The sequence below is a fragment of the Patella vulgata genome, chromosome 2 (genome assembly GCF_932274485.2).
Source record: "Patella vulgata chromosome 2, xgPatVulg1.2, whole genome shotgun sequence".
Taxonomy (NCBI): Eukaryota; Metazoa; Mollusca; class Gastropoda; family Patellidae; genus Patella; species Patella vulgata.
In genome coordinates this window covers 7081116-7098055 of record NC_065880.2, presented here as the reverse complement: position 1 = coordinate 7098055, position 16940 = coordinate 7081116, and the positions used below count along the sequence as shown (strand labels likewise).

The following is a 16940-nucleotide window of genomic DNA, read 5'->3' as shown; positions in this document are numbered from 1 at the left end:
CCAATTCAATCCATTTTATTTTCACCCCAACCCTATAACTTTCTAATTTTGCATATGCTATCAACTGCATGTGCATTAGCCTCCATTTTTTTTAGTGTATCCATCTTTTTGCATGAGATAAATATTTTTTTCGTGATTCTGCACCGAAGCCTTGAAACAAGTTTTGTTTTCACGTGAGTACTTGAAATACTGGCACCAGACTGTTTCGGTACATAGAGCAGCACATCTGATCTTGGAGCGAGCTGACACGGTTTCATTCCGGCTGCTAACGGTTTCATTCTGGCTGCTAACGGTTGGCTCCATTTGTTTTGTCCATTTTGTAGTTGTGACTGTTCCTAAATTAACTAAAAATAATAGAACTAGATGTAGTATTAATATTTTCACTAAGATTAACAATGGGGCCACAGTGGATGAGTGGGAGGGCACTGACCTCTTGACAAGAGTGTACCTAGTCTCGATGTCAGTGTTGGTGTTGTAATTTTGAGACTGACATGTGGGGCCACAGTGGATGAGCCAGAGGGTGCCTACCTCTTGACCAAAGTGCATCTAGTCTTGATGCCAGTGTGATCATTTTGAGACCGACATGTGGGGCCACAGTGGATGAACAGGACGGCGCTGACATTTGGAATTGCTAAGTCACGCTCATATTTGACACACTTGTGCCGACAAGATTCAATTGTTTTTTTTAAGAATCTTTTCTTTAGAGCCAAGATGCCAGGTTCAGTATTCAGTAGGTCCTGTGTTTTCAATCCTAGCATTGACCAAGAAAGTTCCTTGTCAGTGGGCGGGAAGCAGAACCTGGTAGTACTAACACTTGTCCGTTTGAAGGCAGTTGGTGGGGAAGGAGAGTCTGCCACTAAAAATACTGAAATTATTGAAATAAAATTGAACCATATGTTAGTCCTGAAATGACCTAGTTTTTGTCTTGTGGTTGTTAAACCCCATCTCTCTCTCTCTCTCTCTCTCTCTCTCTCTCTCTCTCTCTCATGTAATGATAATGGTGATGTCAAAAACAGTCCATTGGAAGTTAAAGTCCTGTGTCTCATCCAATCAAATTAAAACACAGATCTTATTTCGTTTCATTTTTTATAGTTCAAAATTTCTTTTTACTTGTCTTAACAACACTAGGATCTAGAAGAGTTGTTATCATTGATGTGTTCTGAATGGTGTGAGGGATTAGCCAATGAAACAGTCTGTTACAGCGAGCTTTAGGCGTGTTTTGCGCAGAACTGTGGGTAATCCACTAGTAACATAATACTAATTGGTTAATCAAATGTCTGACGTCATAGGGTCAAAAGCCGCTCGTATGACCTCTGACGTGACCTATCGCTACAACATGTCAGATCTTCATGTAGTGTAGGCCATCGAAAGTATAAAAAACGAAACGAAATATAGATCTGTATTTTAATCAGATTGGTGTCTCATCTTGTTTGACAAGGAGTAGGGTCGCCTGTCCAACTTCGTGGGTTTTCTCTGGGTCCTCCGGTTTCCTCCCACTGCTAAAGACCCCTACGCGCAAGCAAATTATTGAAATAAAATTGAACCATATGTTAGTCCTGAAATGACCTAGTTTGTGTCGAATGGACTCTCTCTTCTTGTTTTAAGGTGAATAAAAACTTACCAAACGCCCATTCTGCTCTTTGGTAATTTATTTGGGAGATTGGGTTTGAAAATGAAATCTTGTTTGGTCTTCCAATAGTGTAATTGTATGTTAGAACTGCCGATTGACCAATTACTTGTCCGTTTCCAATGGAAATTGATGTATTGGTGGTCTGAATCCAGAATGGCCGGAAGTCTGTGCAAGATATTGGGGACTCTTTTACCATCTTATAATCGTTAAATGTACGCTTTGCTTTATTTCTGAAGACGTAGTAACTATTGTTGTTGGTTAACAGTCCAATAGCTCCCATCATTATTAAATTAGGCTCTTCATCTTTGTCGTCTTTGCGAAACAGTCCATAAAATGCATCTTTACATGCACGGAGTTGAAAGATGAAGCCTTTATCTGGGTTGTATGAAAAGTATTCTTCAAAAAAATTAGGGCTGTGATAATGAAATATTGCCTCACATCCTGCCAATATAATTACACATTTATACATCAATCATTGTAGGGCTTTTTTGGGCTGGGCCCTTATTCACGAAAACTTAAACTAAGATACAATTGAAATTTTAAGAAATACTGCAATTCGATTGTCTGACCAGTAAAATCAATTTGCATATATCCAATTTGCATATTGGTCAGCCAATCGAATTGCAGTATTTCTTAAAATTTCGATTGTATCTTAGTTTAAGTTTTCGTGAATAAGGGCCCAGTTCTGGGGGGTCACGGTGGCTAAGTGGGTAAGACGATGGCTCGCTAGCCTGGATGTCGGTGTTTGATCCCTGCATTGGTTTTTCCCTTGTCAGTGATGCAGAATGGAGGGCATGACAAGGACAGCTGTCTAGTATAGACATTGGCTTGCACGTAACGTAAAAGATCCCTTGGCAGCTGTCTAGTTGTTCGGATGGGATGAAAACCGAAGTCCCATGTACACATTGGCGTGTAGGTAACAGATCCCTTGACAGTTAGAATCCGATATAAGAGTAGGATGGAGCAGAACAGTAGGACGTTAAACTCCATTTCATTTTTGGGGGTTGGAGGTGGATGGCCAAATGGTTAACGCGTTCTTGTTAAATTATAAGGTCTGTCATTGAGTCAACTAGCATGGTTTCAATTCTCCGGTTGTATGTGACAAGGAGTAGGGTCGTCAGTCAACCATGTGGGTTTTCTCTGAGTCCTCCGGTTTTCTCCCACAGCTATAAAGACCCCTACTCGTAAGTGAAGTATTGAGATAAAATTAAACCATGTTAGTCCCGAAATGACCTAGTTTTTTTTTTAGCAGACATTAAACTCTCTCTCTCTCTCTCTCTCTCTCTCTCTCTCTCTCTCTCTCTCTCTCTCTTCTCACATTCTACACCTCAATACCTTCAAAATGATGTATGGTTGGCATGGATTTGGCAAAAATCAATCTGATTAAAACACAGATCCTATTTCGTTTTTATACGCCCACATTGAAATGTGGTCGTATATTGTTGTCGCCCCCGTTCGTCCGTCCGTCGGTCCGTCCGGCGTCCACAATTGCTTGTGGACGCTCTAGAGGCTAAAGTTAATATCCGATTGACTTTAAATTTATATACAGTGTTTAAGGCCATGAGACGAAGAAGCCTATTGATTTTCAGCAATTTCCGATAATTACTGCCAGAGTTATGGCCCTTGACCACTTCAAAAAATCTTGTGGACGCTCTAGAGGCGAAAATTAATATCCGATTGACTTTAAATTTATACACAGTGTTTAAGGTCATGAGACGAAGAAGTCTATTCATTTTCAGTGATTTTCGATAATTACTGCCAGAGTTATGGCCCTTGATCACTTCAAAAAACCTTGTGGATGCTCTAAAGGCTAAAGTTAATATCTGATTGACTTTAAATTTATACACAGTGTTTGAGGTCACGAGGCGAAGAATCCTATTGATTTTCAAAGATTTCTGATAATTACTGCCAAAGTTATGGCCCTTGATCCCTTTGAAAAATCTTGTGGATGCTCTATAGGCCAAAGTTAATATCCGATTGACTGCAGATTGATACACAGAGTTTAAGATCTTGAGACGAACAAGTATATTGATTTTCAATGAATTTTTATGACTTGGAACAGCTAAATTCATGATACAGTATTAAAAGTTTTGTATACAAAACGTTAGCATGGGGCAGAACTTTATAAAAACCAAACAAATTCTAATGGTTTTCTGAGTTGTTGCTCTTAATCAGATTTTAGTGTATTATAAATGTTTCATTACCGAAAAAAGTAAAAATATGCGACAACTCTTGTTGACTGCCCGGACGATTTAGCTGCTGTGGGCGTATGTTTCGTTGCCTGGCAACCTATCTTGTTTTTTATAGTTCAAAATTTCATTTTACTTGTCTTTACTACACTAGGATCTGGAAGAGTTGTTATCATTGACATGTTCTGAATGGTGTGAGGGATTAGCCAATGAAAGGGTCTGTTACGGCGAGCTTTAGGCGTATTTTGCACGGAACTGGGGGTAATCCACTAGTAACATCAATGCTGATTGGTTAATCAAATTCTGATGTCATAGGGTCAAAAGCCGCTCATATGACCTCTGACGCAATCTATCACTACAACCGGTCAGATCTTCATGTAGTGTAGGCTATCGAAAGTATAAAAAAAATGAAGCGAAATATAGATCTGTGTTGTAATCAGTTTGGGCAAAAATTGAAGTTGCCCATTGCCCAATTCAGAAAAGATAGTTTTGAGAAAAATCAAGTTAAAGATGTTGGAAGATGTATGTTCTTAGACAAAATCACATAGCAACCACGCACACCATAATATTTGTTATTTTTATGTTAAATATTTCTTTCGGTGTTATAATTTAGAATAGAATTTTAAGATTTTTTTTCCTCCACTTCTCACAAAGAATCAGAAGTACCCCAAAACATTTTTTGCAATTTTCATATTTTTATCGCAAATTATGACCTGACAGTGTGAGCCCTGAACGCAGGGCCAAGTATATTTACGTATTGTATGGGTTTTAAAACTTATTTACATTCATTGAAAATGAGATTTTCGGTAATACTGTGGCAATATTTATAAACCAGAGATTCACAGCTTCAGCACGATGCCATGTATTATTAAGGAGATTGGCCGGTTGTCCAGCTGCATGCGTTGAAAAACAACAAATTTCACTGAGAGTTTTATGAAAAATGAAAGATTTAAGAGTACGGTACTCTTAAATAAATGTATTTTAAGATGTTTTATTGCTATTTTGATCTTTTGGGGCAAATAGATAGTATATTGCAGACTCATTTTTTTGAAAATATCAATATTTTCGCTTGTTTTGTCTGCAGCTCATTATTAGACTTACGCATTCTGACTCATTTTTCCAGCATGGGTCACAAAAGTTATTATTTTATGGCCATAGAGATAACAACAGAGCATCAATTTTAAATACATAATTCTCAATACTCATATATATTAGATTCATCTGTTTGCGAGAAACTTGGCCTGACAAGGACAGCTGTCTAGTAATTCGGATGATACGAAAAACCGAGGTCCTGTGTTCTCATTGGCTTGCACGTAAAAGATCCCTTGACAATTGGAATTCGATATAAGGGTGGGTCGTAGTGCCCCTGTCCAGGCAAAATTTCCCTCATAGCACACTGCATGGCGTATACCTGTCTTCATTAGCCCAGTTCGGAGCAAAACAGTAGGACATTAAACCCCATTTCATTTCATTTCATTTTCCAAGAAACTTTACAATATTTGGGGGCAACAAAATCTTAGGGCAGTTGGTCTTAATCCACAGAAGGGTGTTAAAAACCCCTTTCCATTAGTTAATGCTAAGCATTATACAGTAAACTATGCATAAGTCGAATCAGACTGGACTGACCAATTTTATCCGATTTAACTGAAGATCCGAGTTAGCCGAAGACCGAAATTCAATCTTAGCTCAATTAGAAATAAACTGCAAGAGCCGGTTAATAATTGATTCAAAGGCACATTTCAAGCATTTGTTCGTATGTGCGAGTAGATAACTTCCGTTTTGGTGCAAGTAGATAACTTGCGCTTTGTTGCCATCTTTGAAAAATGTCCCAAATTTTCCCAGAAGGTGTCTTGTACAGCAGACAGTGAGTTTCGAATTTTCCTGGAAAATTCTATTATTGTGTCGCGTCAAAATGTTAGAAGAAAGTATTTATATTTTGTTTTGTTTTTTTATACTTTCGATGGCCTACACTACATGAAGATCTGGCCGGTTGTAGCAATAGGTCGCGTCAGAGGTCATACGAGCGGCAAATGAGACTATGACGTCAGAATTTGATTAACCAATCAGCATTGATGTTACTAATGGATTACCCACAGTTCCGTGCAAAACATGCCTAAAGCTTGCCGTAACAGACTGTTTCATTGGCTAATACCTCACACTATTCAGAACATGTCAATGATAACAACTCTTCCAGATCCTAGTGTAGTAAAGACAAGTAAAACAAAATTTTGAACTATAAAAAACGAAACGAAACGAAATAGGATCTGTGTTTTAATCAGATTGGATCTGACTTAGGCGAATGAAAAAAGACGGAATTAGATCAAATAGACAAACATTTTGATCCGAGTTGAGCAAAGATCTGACTTAGGAAATTCGACTTAGGCGCAGAAATTTAGTAAGAAAAACGTCCAGGATCAAAGGTTCCAAACGTTTCTATCCAAGTTGAGCGAAGATTCGACTTATACGAATCCGACTTATGCACAGTTTACTGTATATGTTAAAATGCCATTTCATTTCATTTATGAACAAAAAAGATATTTATCTAACAAAATATTCTTACCTAATGAAAGTAGAGATGACAGAAATAGGATAAGAACAATCTTCATATTTTCACAGCAAAATGTCAAAATATAGAAAATTTCACAATATGTGCCACAGTCACCCATTTATTTAATAGAACTTCAGATGGGTGGAGTTTATTGTACCATGGTAGAGGTGAATGCCATCCAGTTGTAATCATCGTTTATTATCAAGACAAATCCTTTTATTTTGATTGGCTGGTTGAATCAAGAAACAGACAATATCAGTTTCTGTAACTCTAGCTGGGAAAGGAGATATTATTATTAGTGCCAGGGTTTAATTCTACTTCCACACAGGGCATACTGCAGTCAAGGATATTGATTGGTTGATTTCATAGGGGTGGGATTTAAACTCCACCTATCACATTGTTATAAGTCCAAGAGAATTAACTAAATGTGGTTTAAGTTTAACTGACTATCATTAAAGGATCTCAACCTCTTATTTTCTGATGTGGTTTCCCCTTGTCAGTAGTGCAGGATGGAGAGAGAAAGAGAAATGGTGTTTAACATCCACTTGACACAAACTAGATCATTTTGGGACTAACATGGTTTTAATTTTATTTCAATAATTCGCTTAGGCATAGGGGTCTTTAGCAGTGGGAGGAAACCGGACAGGTGACCCTACTCCTTGTCACAGAGAGAGATAGAGAGAGAAATGGGGGTTAACATCCACTCAACACAAACAAGGTCATTTCGGGACTAACATGCTTTTAATTTTATTTCAATAATTTGCTTACACGTAGGGGTCTTTAGCAGTGGGAGGAAACCTGAGGACCCAGAGAAAACCCACGAGGTTGGAGGTGAAGGACGGGGGACCTGACAAGGACAGTTGTCTAGCCGTTCGGATGGGATGAAAAACCGAGGTTCCGTGTATACGTTGACGTGCATATAAAATATCTCTTCATAGTTGAAATTCGATATCAGAGTAGGCCATAGTGCCGCTGCCCTGGCAAAATTTATCACATAGCACACGGTATGGCGTATAAACGTCTTCATTAGCCCAGTCGGAGCAGAACAGTAGGACGTTAAACCCCAATTCATTTCATTTCAAGACCCATTTCCGTCTTTGTTAGGTTCCAAAGAATAGAGCTAGCTGTTCACCCTTTAAATAAAACATATTCATTATGTACTCCGAACTGTCATCACTAGAACCTTTGATCCAGTTTTTTTTATAATCGAGTGGTTAACAGCTATTCTGTTACACATTTATATCCCTTTCGTTAAAAGTAGAATTAATTATTTATACCTTTTTGCTGAAATGTCTCATCACAGGAGTACCCTAGGGTCATAGAAAGAAGAGAGAAAAAGAGAGAGAGAGAGAGAGAGAGAGAGAGAGAGAGAGTTTAATGTCCACTGGACACAAACTGGGTCATTTCGGGACTACCATATGGTTCAATTTTATTTTAATAATTTGTTTGCGTGTAGGGGTCTTTAGTAGTGGGAGAAAACCAGAGGACCTGGAGAAAACCCACAAGGTTTGACAGGCTACCCTACTCTTTGTCCTGTACAATCGGGGAATCAAAATCACGCTAGTTAACTCAATGACAAACCTTAGGATACAGTGCGCACACGCTAACCATTCGGCGGCCACCCCATGCCCCCGCCGTCATGCTAGTTAGCTACAGCAGCACTATATGCTTCGGGATAACCAGAATAAACTGGCATAAGACCTGTATTTATTTCCCCCTGAATTAGTCACCACGGCCAACTCTTTTTATATGTTTGTGTTTCCTGATAAAAACTAGCTTGTCAAGAATGGTTAATTATATCTCAGATTTAACATATATTATTTATATTAAATATACATTATGCAAGAGCTAAATCTACCTTTTGCAGGTCTTTCTTTAGGCCTGAAATGTTATCAAAATTATTAATTAGACATTAATTAACTTATCCAGACCATAATCAACTCGCAATGCTATCAGATGCCTGTGATATTTAGTGGATTAAAATATGTTTTGTGGTGGATAACAATACAATATCCACAATACAATATCCACCACAAAACATATTTTAATCCACTACCATAACAATGGTAGTAATGACAATATAAACCTGCTAATATCTAGGCTTAGAGTGAAGTAATTTGACTGACAGTTTCAACATGTTCCCTTTTCATTATCTATTTTATAACTATTATACCGAGAACTGTCAGCTCTTTATCTAATCTTACATAATGTATCTTTAAACTATAAAATTCAAAGGCTAATATCTCGGTTCATAGTGGAGCAATTGACTCAAAATTTCAGCATACTCCCACTACATTATCTATTTTTTAACTATTATAGCGAAAACTGTATCGAATGTTACATAATATATCTTTAATAGTTTTATATTAATTGGGGAATTGGATGGTCGAATGGTTAACGCGTACGCGTTGTGTCATAAGGTCTGTCGTTGAGTAAACTGGTGTGGTTTCGATTTCCGGGTTGTAGGTGACAAGGAGTAGGGTCTCCTGTCCAACCTCGTGTGTTTTCTCTGGATCCCTATGTGCAAGGGAATTATTGAAATAGAATTAAACCATGTGTTAGTCCCAAAATGACCTAGTTTGTGGCAAGTGGACATTAAAGCTCATCTCTCTCTTTCTGGGGGGTTGGATGGCCGAATGGTTAGCGTGCGGCGTTGTATCATAAAGTCTGTCATTGAGTTGACTGCCGTGGTTTCGAATCCCCGGTTGTACGTGGCAAGGAATAGGGTCGCCTGTCCAACCTCGTGGGTTTTCTCCGGGTCCTCTGGTTTCCTCCCACTGCTAAAGACCCCTACGCGCAAGCGAATTATGTAAATACAATTAAACCATATGTTAGTCCCGAAATGACCTAGTTTGTGTCGAGTGGACGTTAAACCCCATTTCTCTCTCTCTCTCTCTCTCTCTCTCTCTCTCTCTCTCTCCCTCTCTCATCTTACATAACAATCTGTAATAGTGTTATATTAATTGGGGTGTTGGATGGCTGAATGGTTTGCGGTGTGTGTTGTATCATAAGGTCTGTCATTGCGTCAACTGGTGTGGTTTCTCTCGCTATTAATTATTTATCATGTGTATAATGTCACTGTCTCTCGAGATGATATTAGCTGTATTACGATTTGTTTTTCTAGGGCACAATGTAAATAGAAGTGAATTAGGAAAATGATATTTCTGTGTATTTTATGTATTGATGAATATCTCTCAATTGATTGCGAAGAGTTGTTTTCATGCAATTCAGTTTTTTAGCATGGTATCTTGTTTCTGATCTGTAGCACTAGAAAGTGATTCTGGAATAATTTTTATCACTGATGGGGTATGAAATAACTATGTGGATGAGGCCGATTGTGGTACTAGATAAATTGTGAATGCGATTTATGAGAGTTTTAAACATACATTATACAAGAGCTAAATCTGCCAATTGCAGACCCTGAGTTCACAAAGCATTCCCAGACTTAAGTTAAGAATTTACTCTACTTTCAATCAGTTTATGAGAAATTTCTTTGATTCAGAAACACAAAACTTTACATATAGTTTCTTATTGATGTATTTGATACATTAAAACAACAAAAGTTTGATAAAGAGTTATATTCTAGTTAAAATAAGGCAAACAGTTTTGAGTAAATTCTTAACTTAAGTCTGAGAATGCTTGGTGAGCTCGGGACTAGGTCTTTCTTTAGGGATGAAATGTTATCTAAATTATTAATTAGACATTAATTAAATTATCCAGACCATAATCAACTTTCGATGGCATCGCTGGCCAGCGATATTGACTGGATTAGAACCCGGTCTGCTGCTTCTGATTAAATCAAAAAATGGATAATCGAGACTATGTTTTTTATCGTACCGACTTTAGTAATGATGACCGAGGCTAGGCCCAAAATTTAATCGGGGGGGTTGGATGGCCGAATGGTTAGCACTTGCGTGCTGTATCATAAGGCCTGTCATTGAGTCAACTGGCGTGGTTTTGAATCCCCGGTTGTACGTGACAAACAGTAGGGTAGCCTGTCCAGCCTCGTGGGTTTTCTCCGGGTCCTCCGGTTTCCTTCCACTGCTAAAGACCCCTACACGCAAGCAAATTATTGAAATAAAAATTAAACCATATGTTAGTCCCGAAATGACCTAGTTTGTGTCGAGTGGAGGTTAAAACCCATCTCTCTCTCTCTCTCTCCAAAATTTAATCGCTAAACACTTGATTAGGAGTGGATAAATTTGACAGAAATTTTCAGCAAATTGCCTTTACATTATCTAGTTGTTGACTATATTATTGAGAACTACCAACTCTTTATCTAATCTCCCACAATGTATCTTTAATAAGGGTTGCAGGACATGCACTCTTGCATGCATATATTTATTTAATCGAGTGTCCGTGGTACTCAACTACATTATTCTTGCTTTGAGAAGTACTATCAGTTGTCATGGTGGTTATTGTGAGGCTGACACAAAATCTAAGGTCCATCTGCAAATCCCACACCACTTTAAAAGGGAGAGAGGGACACTCGACAAATACACTTGACAGGCAACCATACTCCTTGTCATGTACAAGCGGGGAATTGAAATCAATGACACACACACACCCCCACAACCAGGGGCTGCGCCAGCCGTCGGTGATTGGAGGGGCAAAGTCCAAAGTTAAAGGGGCAAAGGCACGAGCTTCAACTAGGGGTAGGGGGTTGAAAAACAGGTTGCCGGAAATGCAGTCTGGCAGTATTTTAGGCACTGATCGATGAATTAAAGTGTCAAACGAATGGACTTGCAAATCACTCCCAAGCGTCAAAGTAGGGAGTCCTCCCTCCGAAAATTTTGAAAAATAGACTGCCGGAAATGCTGTCTTACAGTATTCTGTCAGGCACCGATCGCCGAAATAAATTGATCTGCCCAGATACCGTTCGTCGCCTGATCACTAGTTTATCCGACTAGAGAACAAAATGTCAAACGAACGGACTTGCGACCCTCAACGAATTCCCCTTGTGAGCGCCAAAGTAGTGAGTCCATTGGGGACCTCGCCAAGAAAATTTTGAAACATAGACTGTCGGAAATGCTCTACAACATGCAAGTTTATGACTGAGTGGGGATGTGGGATTTATTCACCGTAGAAGGTATTGATTACCGAAACGTATCACAAATACGCCGCCACTGCCCACAACTAAACAACTTGAAGAGAAAAATATATAGATACATATTATTGGGAGATAAACATCATTGATTAAATTTATTGAACTACTGTACACTTGTATTTTGTTAAACAGACATTATGCAAGAGCAAAATCTGCCTATTGCAGGTTTTCTCTGATATTAAATAGATTAGAGCAGTTCAGCCATACTTTGATTTGAGCTAAAAATGGAGGAGTGAGACTTAGCTTCAAACAACCAGTACGGTGGTTGAAATTATTGCACATGTCTTGTCAAACCTTCAAAGGCTAATATCTTTGCTCGCAATAAAGTAATTTGAATGAAATTTTCAAATTATTCATTTTACTTTATCTATTTTTGAACTGTTATAGCAAGAATGGCTAGCTCTTTATCTAAATCTTACATAATGTATCTTTAAATAAGTTTAAAAAATTTTCACTGAAATCTCTCATATAGAGATATCCTTTAGAATTGTACATCTCCACCATCACTACTTTATTGTCAACTATTGTTTCGTACAAATCTATATACTATATAGGGGTCACAATGGCTAAGTGGGTAAGACGCTGGCTCGCTGGCCTGGAGGTCGGGTGTTCGATCCCGGCATTGGCCGAGAAAGTTCATCCCGATTTTCCGGCGTGGTTTCCCCTTGTCAGTGATGCAGGACAGAGGGCCTGACAAGGACAGCTGTCTAGTCGTTCGGATGGGATGAAAAACCGAGGCCTCGTGTACACATTGGAGTGCACGTAAAAGATCCTTTGGCAGTTAAAAGTTTTCATTAGCCCAGTTTAGGAGCAGAACAGTAGGACGTTAAACCTCATTTCATTTTTTAAATACTATATATGTATTTGGTAATAAACAAATACAATGACATTGATGTGTGCATAAGAGAACCCTTGACAGTTGTAAATCTAAGAAGATTTGTAAAAGCCAACTTCCCGTACCGCATATTGCACACCAAGCCATACCAATAAAATTTACTAAATGTTTGTCTCCAAATGACCGATGTATTGATTTTAGGATATATTGAACCACTCAATCGACATACGGATTCTTATTCAAGGAATTTTAAAAATGAAATGTCTTAATATCGTACTTTTCAACACCAGCAACAGAGCTAATGAAGGAGGTCATACATACGCCATGCATGCAATCTGTTCAAAATTTGGTTTTACTTGTCTTTACCACACTATGATCTGGAAGAGTTGTTATATAACCCGCTTTCTGCATGATGTGAGGGATTAGCCAATATGGTCAGATGGTTTGGTGCGAGATACAATTCAAGCTGCTTCATTCTGGATTTTCTGTAGCTGGAAGAGAATACAATAGCTTTTACTACTAATGAATGTTATATAAATTGATATTTTTCAGGTGTGCCAACAAATAAATTATGCAAGAAATCTGTTCGATGATGAGACACACACTCTGATACAAACAGAATTAAAGGATAACAGTTGTTGATACAGACAGAATTAAAGGATAACAGTTGTTGAACACGACCTGGTGCCTTATCAAGGAAATTATAACAAAATACTTTTATCATAATTATTACATTTTTCATTTTAACCAAAATTTGTTATTGTGCATACAATTGGTTATTGTGCATACAATTGGTTATTGTGCATACAATTGGTTATTGTGGGCACAGTTGGTTATTGTGAGTGCAATTAGTTATTGTGAATACAATTGGTTATTGTGGGCACAATTGGTTATTGTGAGTGCAATTAGTTATTGTGAATACAATTGGTTATTGTGGGCACAATTGGTTATTGTGAGTGCAATTGGTTATTGTGGGCACAATTGGTTATTGTGAGTGCAATTAGTTATTGTGAATACAATTGGTTATTGTGGGCACAGTTGGTTATTGTGAGTGCAATTGTTTATTGTGAATACAATTAGTTATTGTGAATACAATTGGTTATTATGAGCACAGTTGGTTATTGTGAATACATATTGATTTTATGTGCATTAGGGATCACTTATAATGTTCACGGAACTCTAGAGGTTCATCTGCATTGTAATGTAGGGGAAGAATTGTAATACATTATTCACTAGGTCAGCATGTTCTTTGTAACCTGTGGGAATTACGAACCAATCATGTTATTTGGAACTGTATTATTACATGTAGCAGAGATCAAACAGGGAAATTATAATCTGATGTATAGAACACATGGTTGTATAAGATACAGGGTAAAGGGTGTTATAGTGAAAAATTGTTAAAGATACATCCTTCTTGAGGTAGCACGAAGTCAGGCTCCCTGTAAAACGTAGGTGTCTTGTTTATCTATATGTGCAGATATCATTTCAGGCTGATAAATATATATATATATATATATATATATATATATATATATATATATATATATATATATACAGTCGCCATCGTATAGGTCAAGCAAAATTAAAATATTAGTGCAGGAAAATTGAAATGGTTTTATTAAACATTCTATTACATTATGCAAGAGCTAAATCTGCCTATTACAGGTCTTTCTTTAGACCAGAAATGTTATCTAAATTATTAATTAGCTTATCCAGACCATAATAAACTCTTGATGGCATCACTAGTCAGCGATATTTAGTGGATTCGAATACATTCTATGAAAAATAATTAAACGTAAAAACGGATAATCAAGGCTAGCCAAAAATTCAAAAGCTAATATATTTTCAGCATATTCTATTTACGTTATCTATTTTTTAACTATTATAGCGAGAACTGTCAACTCTTTATTTAATCTTCCATAATGACCCTTTAATTATCATTATGCTGACCTTCTATGCTTGTAAATTATGTATAATAAGTGAAGATTTCATCTACATGCAGTAGTAGTTTTATATGTAAAGTATATTACAGTGGGAACAAAGTCAAAACTTGTAATTAATGTTTTGTTGAAAATTAACCCTTTTATTATTAAGGACTGGACACATATCTAATTCTATTATTAGAATAGCTGGTATCCATAGTGATCAGTAAACTGGTGACCATAGTGACCAGTAAGCTGGTGACCATAGTGACCAATAAGCTGGTGATCATAGTGATCAGTAAGCTGGTGACCATAGTGACCAGTTAGCTGGTGATCATAGTGATCAGTAAACTGGTAACAATAGTGATCAGTAATCTGGAGACAATAGTGATCAGTAAACTGATGACCACAGTGACCAGTAACAGAAGGGTAAAGTTCATCTAAATCTATTATATACGTTTGGACTGTGTGTGTTATTTCATTATACATGTATTTGTTGTTTTAGGAGAATGAAATAATAGCAATTAAATTAATTGTCATATATAGTTTTGTACATGCATTGAATTGAATTAATTTTCTTGTTATTGTAAAACTATTTTGCTACAAACAGGGTAGTTGGCCATGCCCTGGGCACAATATAATCTGGCACCAGTGCTGATTGCAATGTATAGAAATTTAGAAAGATTATTATATATTCCTGTTCACATTTGTAAATATTTCATTAATTAACATTAATTGTCATTAATTCATTATAATTATAGTAAAGGAATGGATTTAAATATATTAGAATTTATTAAACAGATTAAATAAGGGTCTTTCAATATTTGAGGGATTTTGAATCCCATGCAATGCTAGGTTCCCACTATCACGATTCGTGCTACGACTGACATCGTGGAGTAATTGTGTGATTATATCAGGTCTTATCATATATTGAGGTCAGTTGTAGCAATCGTGTTGACCGTATCCGAACGTATCTGGGACAATCCTATCGCATCACATGACAGTGGGAAAATGGCATAAAAACAAGTATTGTAGAAAATGGAATCTGTAAAAGGAATAATAATCGAACAATGATGCAATTCCATTTAGTTGCAATCTGATTAAAACACAGATCCTATTTCGTTTCGTGTTTTATAGTTCAAATTTCGTTTTACCGGTCTTTACTATACTATGATCTGGAAGAGTTGTTATATTACCCGCATTCTAGTTGATGTGAGCGATTAGCCAATGAAACAGTCTGTTGCAGCAAGTTCTTGGTGTGCAATGTACGGAACTGTTAGTATCCTACTAGAAACATCAAAGCTGATTAGTTAATTAAATGTCTGACATCATAGGGTCAAAAGACGCTTGTATAGTGTAGGCCATCGAAAGTATAAAAAATGAAACGAAATATAGATCTGTATTTTAATCATATTGATTTAGTAATTACAAAGATAAAATTGAAAATTAATCAACATTTAGCATTGACTGTAAAAACAATTATTACCATTTATCTTCACTAAAATCATTTGTTGAGTCTCTTTTCAGTATTTCCAAGGTGTTTTCCCCTTATTAGTGTTGCAGGACGGAGGGCCTGACATGGATAGCTGTCTAGTCATTCTTATTGGACAAAAAAAACCCAACAATGTCCCATGTACACATAGGCATGCACGTAAATAATCCCTTGATATAAGAGTAGGCCATAGTGCCACTGCCCAGCCAAAATTTCCCACACTGTATGGCGTATGCCCGTCTTCATTACCCAGTCAGAGCAGAACAGTAGGATGTTAAACCCCATTACATTTCTCTATTCAATCCAGTTAAATCCAATTCGGCAGATTATTTACTGCTAATATTGTGATTTAATTTTCTTAATTAAATATTAAATAATCCATCTGAGTACATTATAGCATTGATTGTGTAGTAAAAAATGAGATAATTTCTGAAAAATACAAATGTTGATTAGCAGCTTTAAAAAAATAAACGGTCGATTTAATTGTTTTTAGCAGATTATTGAGAATTCTCTCCCTTGTATACCCAATGTATCAATTAAGAAAATGGTCTCCTATATACTAGTTGTAGATAGAGTGTGCATATCCTCCCAGCCCAATATTCTAATTAAGAATATGCTCCCCTATATACTAGTTGTAGATACAGTGTGCATATCCCCCCAGCCCAATATTCTAATTAAGAAGAATATGCCCCCCTATATGCTAGTTGTAGATACAGTGTGCATATCTTTTCTTTTGCATTATGCGTGAGACACTAGTCAAGTCATTGCTGAGAAGAATGTAAAATCATTTTAGTACTTATTGCTTTCCATGACATCTGAAATAGAATATAGGATTTATTAGTGGATTAATGTTACATATTGTTTTAAATTATTGTTTGTTAGTTTATGTATATTTTAGATCAATTTGAACAAATTCTGTATATTATAAATACAGAGATACAATGCATAAATAATTCTGTGATGTATGGTGAAACAAAATAAATAAATATTTATATTATATATATAATGTAGCCACGGCAAAACAAATTTAATCTTTAGTTCTGAGGAGTCTTGATAAACAGCTCTTTGGTTCTCTAATAAACAATGTTTTGTTTAAAATTTTCAAAATTTTAACATTTTGAGCGAAGAGCTTGTAAGCAATCAAGTTCATTTTGTTCTTGAATTACTATTTTCCTCGCAATAAAATAAGAATCAAAGACACAAAATTTGAATATGTG

The 16940-nt window shown here is 36.7% G+C and overlaps 1 protein-coding gene across 1 annotated transcript in view; it reads left to right on the top strand.

Moving 5' to 3' along the window:
* The window catches only part of LOC130010797 (intermembrane lipid transfer protein VPS13D-like), a 49966-nt gene extending 36166 nt beyond the window's left edge, over nucleotides 1-13800 (top strand). The window contains exon 28 of the mRNA XM_056098887.1: nucleotides 12862-13800. Within this exon, the coding sequence (XP_055954862.1) occupies nucleotides 12862-12951 (90 nt within the window). The 3' untranslated portion in view covers nucleotides 12952-13800. The remainder of the gene's footprint in view (nucleotides 1-12861) is intronic.
* Nucleotides 13801-16940: the final 3140 nt, after the last annotated feature.